The 15,293-nt window shown below is 38.4% G+C and overlaps 1 protein-coding gene across 2 annotated transcripts; it reads left to right on the top strand.

Moving 5' to 3' along the window:
- Positions 1–6,859: 6,859 nt before the first annotated feature.
- On the top strand, positions 6,860–13,540 carry LOC103702870 (protein IQ-DOMAIN 1-like). Of its 2 annotated transcripts, none has more exons than XM_017841722.3 (6): positions 6,860–7,220; positions 7,470–7,603; positions 7,699–8,043; positions 9,538–9,726; positions 12,162–12,281; positions 12,464–13,540. In XM_017841722.3, the coding sequence occupies exons 2-6, from the start codon at positions 7,529–7,531 to the stop codon at positions 13,214–13,216; spliced, it is 1,482 nt and encodes a 493-aa protein (XP_017697211.2). In that variant the 5' UTR covers positions 6,860–7,220; positions 7,470–7,528; the 3' UTR covers positions 13,217–13,540. The 2 variants fall into 2 exon arrangements, with proteins under 2 accessions (XP_017697211.2, XP_008783719.2); XM_008785497.4 differs by having other exon boundaries at positions 6,861–7,220; positions 9,538–9,759.
- Positions 13,541–15,293: the final 1,753 nt, after the last annotated feature.

Below are 15,293 nucleotides of genomic sequence, written 5' to 3'. Positions count from 1 at the left end.
GATATGATATGTTCCGTACCATTCGGTTCGAATCGGTATGAAACCATAAATCAGTTGTTAGCTAGATACACCAATCATGTAAACATAAAATAATATGATTAGATAGATACTTTATGGTCCAAAATTATCAGTATATTGCCAACAACCCAATATCTGTCGTGTCTGAAGAGAGCTACTCTTCCTATCTTTAAGCCAACATAGATAGCGAAATTATAAACAACGGTCCATTTTGTTACATGTGATTGGGAAACAACAGTAGTTGACCATCATTGAAGATTAGAGTCCTTTGCAATTGAAAAAAAGGAAAAGAAATGGAAACAAAAAGGGTATAAACCGGGCATTCGCCAAGCCTTGCTCATTCTAAAACATAGTTTGTGTTCATCCCTTATTTTAAATTCATGATAAATGAAATGCACAAGGCAAAAGGGGCTATACAAATCCATTTCTTGGATTGCTAATCTCTCTCCAGTAGAAAGACATGACCCTCAATCCATCTTATCATACACCCAGCTTTTGTAAAGTAGAGATGAACCTCCCCACACCTTCACACCAACCTCCTATAATTTTGTAGATCTCCTTTTTTCCTTGTTTTTTGGGTGTAGATCCTGATTTCTTAGTTGGTAAGCGTGGATCCAAGTTTTAATAAAACTAGCCTTCTCCAACAGGTGCTGTGATTTTCCATGCATGTCCAAAAGACCCAAAAAATCAACTTTTATCTTGGATTCATCTAAGTATACATAATGGTTGCAGATAGAACCATGCAAGTCTTCCAAGTCAACCCATTAGATATCCGTGATTACATAGTTAAATCTACAGACCATATCATGATAAGAAAAACACATGCCAGAGAATATTTATCAACTATTATATCAAACTAGTACAAGCCCCCATGCTATGCATGGGGATTTAAATAAGTACTATAGAACATGAATATGATTATTGAGACATCATCAATTGTAGTTATTTTGACTTAGAACTCAAAAATAAATATATAATACCTTGAAATCTACTGTAACAGGAATTTATATATCATTGATGGAAACATTTTTGTTTGCAAATCTTTATGTGTATGTGCAATGTGTAGGATGTATATTTCTAGAATAACAACATTGTCATGCATAAATTTATATATGCATTATAATATAGATGCATATCAGAGATACAAGATAGATAGCATATGTTCAACTATTTTTAACAGAGAGCAAAACTATTCAAACATTCCTAAAATTCAAAGCCAAGATACTTGCTTCATTTTTGGACACAAATAGATTGCAAGGTGCAAATGATTCTAGGTACATGAGATGGAGGGGGGCTTCACCTAGGTACTTATAGATAATCTCCAAGAATTGTAGATGTGGGCCTCTTTATAATCGAAATCCAATATATTTACTAATTTATCTAAGAATCTGGAAGTACTGATGTGGTTGATGTTTTTAGTCTCTCGTAGACAAAAGATCTAAATATTCCAATTGAAACTTAAATCATGCAATGGTAAGTGATATGATAGGAAAGAGAAATGTAACTATTAAAATATAGATAAGTCACATACACATATAACATACTAATTTTATTGGATTTCAATCAAAATACTCATGGATTAAATCCAGTTTAGCATGGATATGGCTCTTTCTATGTCATCAAATATGATCAAACTAACAAAACAAAGCGTATAGATCCCATCATCATAGATAAGTTCAGCAAAAAAAAACGAGAATATGAGCTATAAATTGACAAAAAAAAACATCTCATGTGGTTAATAATCATCTAATTATCAAGATAAAGTGTACTAGTTAAATTTACGTGTATTCAGTTACTAAACCAATCTACATCCCAGTATTTATATTAGCATGCATTAACCAAAACCTTAGAATGTAGCAAATTCTTTATAACTTCATCAAGCATTTATATAAGTCTAGATGGATTCCTGATGCTGACATCATTAACTATCTTGACCTAGACTAGGTATCATTATAAATCCATTAGCTCTGTAAAATCATAACAAAAGTTAAAAATAAAAACAAACTAAAAAATAACGATACAAAAAGCAAGTATCAAAGAAAACAAGACAATATAAAGTGATGTGATGGAAAAACTAAAATAACTAAAAGTAGAAAAAAAAATAGGACAACCTCCTTAATGACCCTTGCTCTCTTATATCCCCCCTAAAAACAGAAATAGGAAAAAATATCTATATTTTTAAGTATATAAAAGAATAAAAAGTAAAAAAAAAAGGCTCATTACCTTCTTTGATATTGAGAATCAAAGTAATGAACAAAACTAATTAATCATTACCGCCAACATCCTGTTGTTTCCATTTATGCTTCCTAAAATAAAAGGTTAAACATAACCACTAAAAGTAAACAAATGATTGCTAAACAATTGATTATTAAAAAAATTAAAGAGAAAGAAAAAGAAGATTCAAATTCAAAGAGGAAATAGGATACAGTGATTAAGATAAATCCAGAAAATTTTGTCATTTATTTTCTCTTTCTTTTCACTTTTTTTATTTCAAGAAATTCTCTCCCTCTCTCTCTATATATGTGTGTGTGTGTGTGTGTGTGTGTGTGTGTGTGTGATAATCTTTTCTCAACAAAATCAAAAGCAAGCTTGCACAAAATCCTAAAGAAAAAATAGCATAGCTATTTTGGCACCAAACACTAATATAATATATTGAACATTTAAACAATGAACGGTATCTTTCCTAGAAAACATATATAACAAAAAGTATAAGCACCAAAAGATGAACTTATATAGGTTAATCATTACATTTAAATTATAATACATTTAAAAGATTATGATATTTATTTTTTTAAATATTATAGGGACACCATGCTTCCTCTCGTGATCAATTGGCATATTAGGGACCAACATCATCAACAACGCAAGGTGGTTCAACAAGTTTCTAGACCAAGTGCATCTTGGGTCTCCGGGAGAAATTATATCCTACACCAAATGCACCACATCAGTAGTGCACCATACCGATCAGATCTCTCATTCCTATAGGTCTCATTCACCTTGCAACTCGCCTCGAATTGTCGACTCTCATCTCGCCTGAAATTGTTCCTATAGTGCATTGTTGATGTGGTACATCTGGTGTAGGGTATAATTTTGCTAACTCCAAGCAAATAGAATCGATTAGAATCATCAGGTTGATCAAGTCCATAGTTTAGGCCTACTTTCTCCTAACCATAGTAGTCTAGGCATTTTAGGGTTGGGAAATACACCAAAAAGCTTTGGTGCTTCAAGAATATTATCATTGTAGTTCTATTATGCGTCTAATAGTCATGTATTAGTGTGATGTGAGACATTAGACATGCAAAATATAAGCATGTTTTGGGTCCGTAAGCATGCATATAATGTTACATTTAAGTATATGGAAAGCGACTTTAAATATTTTATTGTTTTGAAGTAGCTTGAAATCATTTTATCCTTATTTCAGATATAATGAAATGATGGTGAAATTGCACCATTTCCTTAAAAAAAAAGCTTTAAAAAGAATTATTTTCCAAGAATCTATGATTCAAATTCAAATCATAGTTGCTGCAAATTAGTGATCAAATCATATTATTTGTCAAGAATCTATGATTGGCAGAATGCTGCATTACATCTTGCCCAAATGGATTTCCTGGGACTGTCTTGTGATCCTTGGACATCCACATTAGGTATAACTCATCAAGTACTCAACTTTGATTTGATTCCAGCATGCGATTTGAAACCGGGCCAGTTCAATTACTAGCTCTTTCATTTGATAATAGTAAACTGACGAACAAGACCACAGTTACACATCCTGGGCCTCCCACACCGTCTCGGCCTCATTGGGTCAAAATACTAAAGGCCTAGAGACAAGAACACAGTCCATTCCAAAATAATAATTTCTTTCGCAACCCACAAGGCCAGGCCATTGCAATTCTTCAAAAAATATTTTTTTTTACATGTACGCCCTCCTAAATATATAAAATAGTATAAATATTCTCATATAGTTACTATATACATGTATACCCTCGTAAAATACTTATTTTACATGTATATCCTTCTTTTTCTTTTTTTAATATATATGTATTCATACCATCAAACATCGTTAAAAAATAAATAATTTAAATTTAAAATGACTTAATCTTTTTCTGATTTATTGATCCAATTGATTTATGAAAGATTCGGTAAGTCTCAGTCGAGTTTTGATCTTTTTTAATAGATTTTTTGAACATATATCCTTCTACATATGAAAAATTGTATGAATACTCGCGTAAATTTTCTATTTGCGTGTATATCTTTATATTTTTTTTCTGTAAGTCTACCCATAAGAGTATTTTTTAACCGCATTAAATGGTACACACACACACACACATATATATATATATATATGCAAAAAAAAAAAAGAAGGATATACATGCAAAACAAATATTTTATTAGGATACACATGTAAATAATAATTTTACGAGGTATTCATGCAATTTCCATATTTAGGAGGGTGTACATGCAAAAAAAAACTTATATATGTATATATATTAGAAAAAAATGATACAGTTGGAAGCCGACATCTCGCACAAGCTCCACTCCGGTATCCTCTCCACCATCTTACATATCTCAAAGCGCTCTAAACTACATCATTCATTAGGTGATCCAACGGTAGATCCGTGCGTGCAACATGCAATCCTTGTCCCTAGAGCTGAAGAAGGGAGTCGATCTCCTAAGCCGAGTAAGCTCGGAACTCTTTATTTCGTCAAGCTTGTAACCGTTATGGACCTACCAATAACGCTTTCAGGCCTCGTCAAGCTTCATTATAAGTTGAAAGGATCTCAATCTTGATAGAGAGACAATTCCGCTCATCACGGATCAATGATAAAAAGGTCAAAAGATCAAGAAAACCTGTGTCTTTTGAAGGAGAGCCTTGTGCAACTGGGCGCCCAGCTTGGCCGTGGGGCCCAGGAGAAGCCGATCCAGGATGGTCCCGGCCAGGCCAGAATGGCCCAGAACGAGGCAACAGCGAAAAATTCCATCCGGTTCAACGATGGACCTGCTTTTTTTTTTTTTTTTCTTCTGAAAGCGGGTTATCATACACAACGTGTATGAATACACCCAATAAGGTCAAAATACACTAGCTCACAGAGTGCCAATGGCATCTCCGCCTCCCCCACCCAAAGGGTGTACCCTGAATGATAAGCCGCAAAGGCAGCCACCCAATCGGCCGCCCCATTGGCTTCTCTGAATACATGTTTGGCCTCGACGGCCACCCCAACCCCACACATCATCCCAATGTCCCGAATCAAGGGATGGTCTGTGCCCACATCCCTCAGCCCCTCCTGGATCCACCTGATGACTGTGGCCGAGTCGCCCTCCAGGACAACCAAGCCAGCCCGCAGTACCTGCCTCGCATATCGAAGACCCGCCCAAGCAGCTCGTAGCTCTGCCCCGGGGACCGAAATGCCGAACAACTGACAGCCACCTGCTGCCACCACTCTGGAGTGCGGGCCCCGTATCACAAAACCCGCACCACCCCGCGCACCTCCATCCTGTACAGATCCGTCGAAGTTGACCTTGAGGAAACTCGGGGGTGGGGGCTCCCAGGTGAAAAACACCATCTGAGGAGCTGCCGAAGCAGAGAGGGAACCTCAGGTGTCCCAAGCTATCGAATGTCTATCAGAAGAGGGTCTGATCTCCAATGCCTGTGCTCGCGCGAACTCCGCTACAAACCTCGGTGACACCCTGCACTCACCGAGGGTGCGGGCGTTCCGAGCCAACCAGATCTGGAGAGCTGTGCAGGTCGCTCTAATAGCCTCCCGACATGTCTGAGGGCAGGCTAACCACTGCTGTATCATCTGTAAAAACTGGAGCCTCCCGCTCCAAACCTCTCGCGGGATCCCTGCCCACTGCCATGCCGACCTCGCCCACGTACACTGGAAGAGCACGTGGTCGACCGACTCCCGACACTGTATGTACCGCACTCCGCTGGAATCTCCCAACCTCGCATGCTCAACACTGCTCTTGTCGGGAGGCGGTCCCACGCCAACGTGTTTCCTATTTCTATCACCATCCGTCTCCATTTCCCAAACAACGAGATGGCGGCAGCACGCATTCGAATTAGACTTGTTTGGTTCTCGGCGAAGGAACGGGAAAAAATATAGTTAATGAAAAAAAAAGAGAAAAATTTCATATTTTGTCGAAGTTTCTAAAGAAAAAAAATATGAAACGCGGGGATAGCATTTTCATAAAAATAATTTTTTTATATATTATAAAAAAAATAGGTGCGATATAGAAAGAAAAAGTGGATTCGTAAAAGGAAATCGAGTACATTGAACACAAACTGGAGGGATTAGAAAAAGGAAAAGTCTTTCTCTGTCAACTTACCTCACCTTGTTGACACGGAGGGAAAGTAACGTCGACAAGAGTACGCCCGTTCTTAAAGCCGATCCCCAGTGGTCACGCTGGTGGGACCCATCAATGACCGCACCCCCCCAAGAAATCAATGACCTCACGAAGCCAGCGACCTAGTCAGCGGTAAGAGATCAATGATACTACGAGGCCCAACGATAATACCCAACCTAACTGCAAGGTGGACAGCCGGACCAGCTTACCAATAATATCTTGCCATGTGGATGAAAACGTGAATGTGTAATTGGATTGCGCCTCGTATAATAAGTTTTCGAGACACCATAGATCCCGTGATGCGGTGCGAAGAAATACGATCACCGCGAGCGCACCTCAAACTACTTTACTGCCTTTAGAAGACCTTTATCGTTTTAAATATAATTTTAGAGCCGGATAAAGTGGGGCGGTTATCCGATCCGGGGTAAGGGAATGTTACGGCTTGGGAGACGGAGAAGGGAACTGAGCGCTTAAAATGGAGGAGGGACAGCTCCGTTCCGTTGGCAAGGGGACGGCCATGTCCTTGGCGATGGGTCCCACCTCGGCGCCTACCTCCCATGGTGGGGCCCGGTGGAGGCGGGAGAACCGGCTCCTGCGGCAGTTCTTCTCCTGACTGCTGCCTGCCCCCTCCGTTCGTCGTTGGATTTCGCCTTCCAAGATCTCGCTTTGATTCCTTCTCGCCGTGTCTCTCTTCTCTTGTTCCCTCCACTTAGAGAAAAGGAAAGAAGTTTCCTTTTTGGTCTTCGTGTCGTTTTCAGCTGACCACAGGATCCATTTATCCGTTTCCCGGCTCGTTGTTTGTTTGTGCAATTACGCAGAGAGAAGAGCTAAGTTCGCCGGTCGACCACCACCGCCAGGTATTAGCTTTGGGTCCCGCGAAGGTTTTTTTTCCTCCTTCCATGGCTTCTGGGTCCTTTTTTTCTCAGGGGAAGATGAGTTCTTTGTAAAAGTTTTCTTTTTGTTGTTGATTTCTAGGCTATGGTTCTTGATTTTTGATAAAAGATCGTTTTTTATGTGTTTTGGGGATTTTTTTTTTGGTTTTTGAGGTAGGTGTGAAAAAAAGTTGAGAGTTTGGTGATTAATTCTTTGTTGTTTATTGTAACAAGGTTTAAGAAGAGGAGTGACATAATTATAATAATAGAAGGAAGGGAGGAGGACGAAGAAGATGGGGAGGAAGGGGAAGTGGTATGTTACCGTTAAGAACTTTTTCAGCTATGAATCCAAGGAGAAGAAAGGCCAGGTCAGAATTTTTCATTTCTTCTTCTTTTACCCTCTCCAATTTCTCAAGCTGGAAGGGATGTGATCAAAATGTCTCCTTATTCTTCTTTTAATCAGAAGTCCAAACAGAGGAGTATTTGGAGATGTGGGAAATTCGTGGATTCCCATCGGTTCGACTCTGGGCCGTTGGACAGTTCTGCTCGGGAGGCGCTTCCACCTCCTCCTCCTCCGCCCACGCCGCCGCCAATGGCCGTAGACGTTAAAAGGCCGGACATGGAGAACGAGCGGAGGAATCATGCGTACTCTGTGGCGCTCGCATCTGCTGTTGCGGCGGAGGCTGCTGCTGTCGCAGCTCAGGCTGCTGCGCAGGTCGCTCGCCTCACTGCATCATCAAGGTTTGCTGGTAGATCAAGGGAAGAGATTGCGGCCATCAAGATCCAGACTGCTTTCAGAGGTTACATGGTATGAGAACTAATATACTTGGATAATAGGTTTTTTTTTTTAATAAATTTCAGAAACGTTCTTTAATGCTTCCTCCATCTTTATTGCATAAAGGACGTGTTTTTTTTTCATATTTTCTGGGTGTTCACTTGGTATATGCTGTAGAATCTTTCATTTAGAAATTTCTTGATTGGAAGCGAAGTTGTGTTCATCGTAATCATACAATAGTGGGAATTTTTATTCTTCACTTGATCAGCTTTTAAATTTTGGAAAAGAAAAGAAATAGAATTTCCATCCTTCCTCAATAGAAGAATTAGAAAAGAAGGCCTTACATTTATGGCAGTAAAATCTGGGGTTTGCCTAGTGATCATCTATTTGTTTTTTTTGTTTTTTTTCCTTAGAAAATGACAGAACTCTCACATTATCATACAAGGCTTTTGTTTCGTTTATATACTATGGACTATAATTTTGGGTGGGGAAATTGCTAGAAGAAAAAGTTTAAGTTTTTCTAATAATTAGATTGATCATCTTTTTTTTTTTTCGGAAAAATGAGAGAACTCCCACATTATTTCTTAGATTGGTTGATTTTTTCTGAAATTAATGTTGTTTCTTGTATATACTATAGACTATAATTTTGGATGGGAAAATTGCTAGAAAAGTTTAAGTTGTTCTTATAGTTAGACAGTTTTCTGTCCTGGAGGAAGGGTTTTGTTCTATTGCCAAGAAATTTTCTGGTAAGCTGTGGTTATTATTGGTTTATTTGCCATCATGTTTTTACAGCAAACAGATGAAACTAGTTTATGATCAGTTCAAGGCCGTGTCTGGTGTTGTTAAAAGAGAAAATGGTAACTTCTAAAACAGAAAGAGTAGTTTCTAAAATGATAAGTGTTTGATAGTATAATCTGAAAAGTACTTCTACATGAAGAAAAGCCAAGAAAGTTCTCTTAGGAGAATCTAAAAAACCTATCTTCTGCCTTTTTTTCTTTATAAGAACTCTTAGAAAGCCAGAAACAATACCAAAGGCGCCACAACTTGTTGCTCGAAGACACAACTAAATGGTTAGATCACCTAATATGGTTAAATTTTAATGATATTGTGAATGGTACCATTTAGAGCTAAAAATTTAATTGCAAAGTTTTGACATCACTTTTTCTGATCTACAAAGGAGTAAAGTAAATAGGTATGTAACGAAACCCATATTATGTCGAGCATATTGTCATTATTTTTGGACGAACTCTGTTGGGTGCTCGTCGTTGGCAGAAAAAAGTTCCCTACGTTGACATGGGATGGTGTGATATGTCACAATTTGACCAGCCCCACATGAATCATACCAACCCCCATTAATTGCACTAATATCTTTGTGCCACACAGCACAAAGAAACTTTTGCATGACCGAGAGGTGCCCTGCAGCATTGCATTTATTTTTTCTACTCATGACGCTCTTACTATCTTATGTTAATTTTCTGTAGCTGATCTTATGATTTTCGTTTTTCCTTTTTCAAACCTTTTATTAAGGCAAGGAGACGATTGCGGGCCTTGAGAGGATTGGTTAGATTGAAAACACTGGTTGAAGGAAATGCAGTGAAGCGTCAAGCCACGAACACTTTACGCTGCATGCAGACATTGGCAAGAGTTCAATCACAGATCCATTCAAGGAGAATCAGGATGACAGAGGACAATCATACTCTTCAGAGGCAGCTGCAGGTCAATTGTGAAAGGGGGGTTGAAAGATCAAAGGTTTATTTTATTTATGTTTCATTCATTACATTTATCACCTGGCTTGTGCGTTCCATGGTGCCTAAAATATGTCTTCAGCTATCTATTAATACATGCATGAAACCAATAGGAAGTTTAGATGCTCAGCAGTACAAAAGGACGTGTATCAAATCTAATATTGATATGATGCTCAATATTTGACAAGGATGAGTAGACATGTAAAGGATACCAAATCTAATAAAGATGTTCCAACAATAGATATAAAGGAAGGTGAAATGGAGATTTCTTTCACTCTTTTCTTCCTCCTTTTCTTCCCCCCCCCCCCCCCCCTCTCTTTCCTTCTCTCTTTAGGTATTCCCTGAATTCTTTCAAACCTGCTATAATATCTGGATCGGAATGTAAGGCTAATAGTTAGGCTATTGTAATGCATTGTTACAAAATGTGCATATGTTTTCCTTTTTTTTATTTTTTGAAATAAAATCAACGAATAATGACATGTTACTATCATGGGTGATAAAGTAGTATGGAATTAACAGACGCAATTTGGCCATTTGCAACAAAGATAAGAAATTCCTCCTCAAAAGAGAATTTCATGAGCAGTAAAGAGGAAAGCCTTAAAAGGCTCCATTATAAGTGGTGTGCTAGACTTGGATATCTTGGATAGGCTCATCTTGATGGAGTTTATAGCCTTCGAATTAAGAATGAATGTCAGAACATGGTTCCTCAATCTGAAAGAAAAACCTGCCTCATGAAGAAAATGATTCACATGCACAATTTCCTATACTGCTATCCAAGAGAATTACTGTTTTAGGTTTTCTGAGGTTACATGATCCCCATATTCATTTTCTACAGATGCCTCCATCTGTGTGCTTGGTCTTATTTACCTGTCTGCTAGTCAGTTTGAAATACCTTTTTGTGTTACATTTGTACTTTCAGGTGCTCTGCGTAAACTCCCACAATATCAAGGTTATCTGGTTTCTGTAGTAAGAGTAGTTGTTGTTACAAATTTCTCTGCATCTCTGCACGAGATGTTTGCAGCAGATATTAGACCACATCAAATCCATTGACTGAATACAACAGTTTATGACAAACCAATTGGGATGGTATGGAAATGTGGAGGGAATACAGGATGTGGCTTTGCTAATGAGGGGAAGGGCCCAAATCTGTTAGCTAGGTTAGGAAGATTGTTTTTGTATAGGAAAACTGTTATCACTTGCACACTTGAGCTTTTGTCTTCATGCATGCATGTGCTCACAACAAAAGAGAGGGAGGCTAAAACAGAAGCCGTTTGGAGATTGCGAGGATCAATGTTAGAAACTTGTTCTAATAATGAAACGAGGTCGTAACCTTTAGTAGAAGGGATGGTGGCGAAGGAACCTTACAGTTAATTACACCTAGACAGGGCTTATGATTCTTTTGTTAATGGAATGGCAAGGAAGCCCTACACTTTTTCATGGTCTGTGAATATGAGTGTTGCATGGTCACATATGTGTAGTTGTCGGAGATGACAAATCTCCAAAATTTGGACATGACAGTGTGAGGGATATGGATCTATATACATTTATGCTGCCTATTATGATGCACAAGCATATTTATGTAATGTATGAACAAATTTATGTATCACCTTATAGTCAACCAATTTGCTGCATGGCACTAGAGGAATGGTGAAAGCAGACACATTTCTCTGGTCCTGTGAAAAGAAACTATTCTATAGGTTTCAACTATCTTCAAGTCAGATGTATTCTGTAGCCATTAAGAGATTTTTTTTCTCCTAATTTCATCTGAAGCACGAAACATGCCTCTCTGTTGTTCCATTTCTCTGATTGGATGACAGTTAAATTATTAGCAATTAATCATGTTTACTTCATGATGCATTTAGGATACTAATGTATATGCCTCAGAGACAGCTATATTTCTATCATGTGTTTCACTGAGGCACGAGCTTGCCAAATTACAATCTCTTTGTATATTATTATCAATGTCAAGAAAGCAGGTGGGTTTCGAATTTTATGTATAATTTGCTAATGAAGGAAATTATTGTCACATTTTCTGAAACCAAAAAGATAGCCATAATCAACAGGCCTCATCTATCTGTTGTCAGCACAATGACTTCTTTGCCTTTTGGACTGAAGGTTTAAATTTAACTTGAGCAATTTTGCCATTTCTACTTCTTTTTCTAATTTTATATTCAACTTTAATAAAACTTGAAATCTAATACCAGTTCCTTTTAGTCTTTTGAAAGACCAAAAAAAGAATATGACTTATTAATATGGTTCCACCCAGTGGTACCATGACCTTTATTGCATGCTCTACCTTAATATCTGCTGCTATAATTTTTGCTTGATTTATGTTGCTTATTGTTCCCACATCACAACAGATTGGCTTTAGACATATTTAGGATACTGATCCTATTTTTGTGACAGCTGGGAGAGGAATGGGATGACAGTCTTCCGTCCAAAGAGCAAATTGAAGCAAATTTATTGAACAAGCAGGAAGCTGCTGTTAGAAGAGAAAGGGCACTTGCTTATGCCTATTCCCATCAGGTATCTAACATTTGGTTCCTTCACTTGCTTTCTCATCAGATATCCTCTTGCCACCTTAGCATGTCTGCTTTGGTGTCATTGTTTATCATTATTTACTTGGATCAATTTAGGTTTAAAAGTTCACGTAGTTTTGATGTATGCAATATCCAGTGTTCTAATTCTTAAAATTTGATGTAGAACAGTGGAAGAGCTCTTCACGATCACTGACTCCAACATTCACAGACCCCAACAATCCACACTGGGGTTGGAGCTGGTTGGAGCGCTGGATGGCAGCAAGGCCATGGGAGAATCGCAGCATGTCAGATAAAGACCTGAATGACCGTGCCCTGGTGAAGAGTGCCGGCCGCAACATCACAAGGGATACAAGCAATGCCTATGCTCGTCGAGCCAGCATCTTGGAACGAACCCCACCCACACCACAGAAACCAAGCTGCTCTGTCAGCCGACGGTCACCCTCAACTCCACCCTCGAAGGCATCATTAGTAGCAGGGAAATTGAAATCGGTGAGCCCAAAAGGTGGTTGGGGCCACTTAGAGGACGACTCGAGGAGCATGCAAAGTTTGCACTCAGACCGGCCACCCAGAAGGCAGGGTATTCCAGGGTCATCAATAAGAGACAACGAGAGCCTAGCAAGTTCTCCAGCAAATCCTAGCTACATGGCATCCACAGAATCAGCAAGGGCAAAATCCCGTCTCCAGAGCCCATCAACATTGAATGATAGGGTTGAGACACCAGAGAAGAGATCCTTGAGTTTGGCAAAGAAGCGCTTGTCATTTCCAGAAACAGATAAGTACAGCATGTCATCCCCAGGAGGCATGTCATCCCCAGGAGGCATGAGACGGCACTCAGGTCCTCCGAAGGTGAATATTGCCCCTCTGAAGGATGTGGTTGTTGGCTCCGAGTGGGCTCCAAGCAATGGATTAGCAATGGATTGAGCAGGTAGCCTGTTCAACCAGAACATATACAGAAGAGCATGGAGGAAACTACTGGTACAGCTAATTTGTTTATTACTTTTAACTTATTTAGTGGAATTGTTCTTGGTTGAGAGCTTACTTTAAAAGGGTTGGTTTCATATGTTGTATTGGCTTTTGATTCTCTTTTATGTATGTGTTTTTTTTTTTTAACTTTGGTTCTGTTTGTGTATGTTTTTCAACAAATGAGGAGTGTATTGGCTTTTGATCACAGAGTGTGCAAGATTGTGGGGTGCCTTGTCTGACATTAGTTGTTGAATGAAAGAGAAATGTCTGTAAAATTTCTGACGAGATGTTTAGTAATAATATATATACATGGCAGAGTATGGAGCAACAATGCACTATCTCAAGTTAATTACTTTGTGAACAAAACTTGTCCAAGTAAAATCTGCAGTTTATTTATCAACATTCTGTGGTGATTCAGGCCCTTAATGCTGGCTTCGGTAATTGTTTGACATCTTATATCTGTTGCAGGCTCATGGTGTAACATTGTCCGGTATGTCATTAGAGATGAATGGTACTTAGCTGATCATGGATCAGAGCAGCAGCAAATAGAGTTCTAACCATTTGAAGATTTGTGAATCAGCTAAAAAGTTAGCCTAGTGATAAATGTTCTGAAAAAGTTAACTGTGTCAATTATAAAAAAGAATAAAACCACAGAACTCTCAAGCTTCATCTAGAATCTGAAAATTGGTGATAGCAAATTCTCCTGCTTGTTGGTTGTCGAGATAGACTTGGGAAAACAGGTATACATGCGTGCGTGCATGCCTGATATATCTGCGTACGTATGATCTTATTCCTAAAGCTAAGTTAGGTTATCCAATTCTAAACCAGCCTCTGCTTTGTAACTTTGAAGTTTAACTTTGAAGTTTTAGACGGGATCCTACTTGAAGCCAGCCCATATTGGGTAAGTACATGGTCCCAAGTATACTGAAAACCAGTCTAATAGAACTTAACCTGCCCACTTTCATCCTGGAAAATTCTATGTGCAAAATTTTACAATCAACTGATCAAGAAATAAGAACACAATAAATAGGACGTTCCAGAAGCCAAAGTCATATATTGAATATTTGGCTGGTTGATACTTTCAACATCTTCTATACACTATAATACAAGTTTGTATGAACGACGTCTATAATTTTGTGCAAATTCTTCTTTCTATGTTATCCGTACCAACCGAATGGTCCAGATTTTATACCAGAAATCTTTTTTGTTTTTTCTACACAAGACTCGCATGGTGACACTTCAATTAGGCTATAAATTCTCTCCCCAGTGTTCCCTATTCCACAGGTGATACTGTTGAATGCATTCCAATCCACAAACTATAGTGTCCTCTCTTCAGTAGTTGCTCTCCCCTTCTCCATTGTCTGTGACTGCAAGTATCTCCTGCCATTTAGCATTTAGTTCTCCAGTTTCTCTTATTACTAATGCTAAACCTATCAGGCTCTGTTTCCTCCTTTGTAGGTTAACATTTACCCTTTCTTCTATCTGTTGATCACAGTGTAATTCTAGCCTGCCTGGTCAAAATGGTAGATATCTGTATCTGCCCGCCCGTAACACAGATTGCTTAGCAAAATGTCATGAATAAAGACACACTAAAAATCTTAGAAACAATAGAGAAAAAAGGAGGAGGCTTAATCATCATCTCATGATCATCTTCGCAAAGCATCAGTTCTCAGTGATTGTAGAATGGAAAAGAAGATCAGAGAGTTGCAATGTGGATAACTCTTTCATCTTTTATTTCATAATGTTCATTTTGATGGTAATAGATTTTTAAAGTTCCTTACAAGTTCATTTCATCATTTATATAAAACTTGTTTGAATAAGAGCCCCTCCATACTGAATAAAAATCTGCAAGCAGGTCCATAAATAGGCCTATCAAACAGGCATTAAAGGCATGGTGGGAGTAACTTCATAAGGGGCCGAATTAAATTTTTTAATGGAACACTCACCAAAAGTTTGGGTAGAAGATTAACACGAATATAATTAATCTGTTTATGAAAGCATGTGAAAGCAACCAGCAACACAGCAAGCAAATAAT

This window comes from Phoenix dactylifera, chromosome 3, assembly GCF_009389715.1.
Source record: "Phoenix dactylifera cultivar Barhee BC4 chromosome 3, palm_55x_up_171113_PBpolish2nd_filt_p, whole genome shotgun sequence".
Classification (NCBI taxonomy): domain Eukaryota; kingdom Viridiplantae; phylum Streptophyta; class Magnoliopsida; order Arecales; family Arecaceae; genus Phoenix; species Phoenix dactylifera.
The sequence above is the reverse complement of the archived record's forward strand: the minus strand, read 5'-3'. Positions and strand labels throughout refer to the sequence as shown.

Excerpts from the sequence above, each read along its gene's own strand:
- LOC103702870 (XM_008785497.4), top strand. The coding sequence starts at position 7,529 with ATGGGGAGGAAGGGGAAGTGGTATGTTACCGTTAAGAACTTTTTCAGC. Across the intron at positions 7,604-7,698 it reads CCAAGGAGAAGAAAGGCCAG|AAGTCCAAACAGAGGAGTAT; the intron begins GTCAGAATTTTT and ends TCTTTTAATCAG. Across the intron at positions 12,282-12,463 it reads CTTATGCCTATTCCCATCAG|TGGAAGAGCTCTTCACGATC; the intron begins GTATCTAACATT and ends GATGTAGAACAG.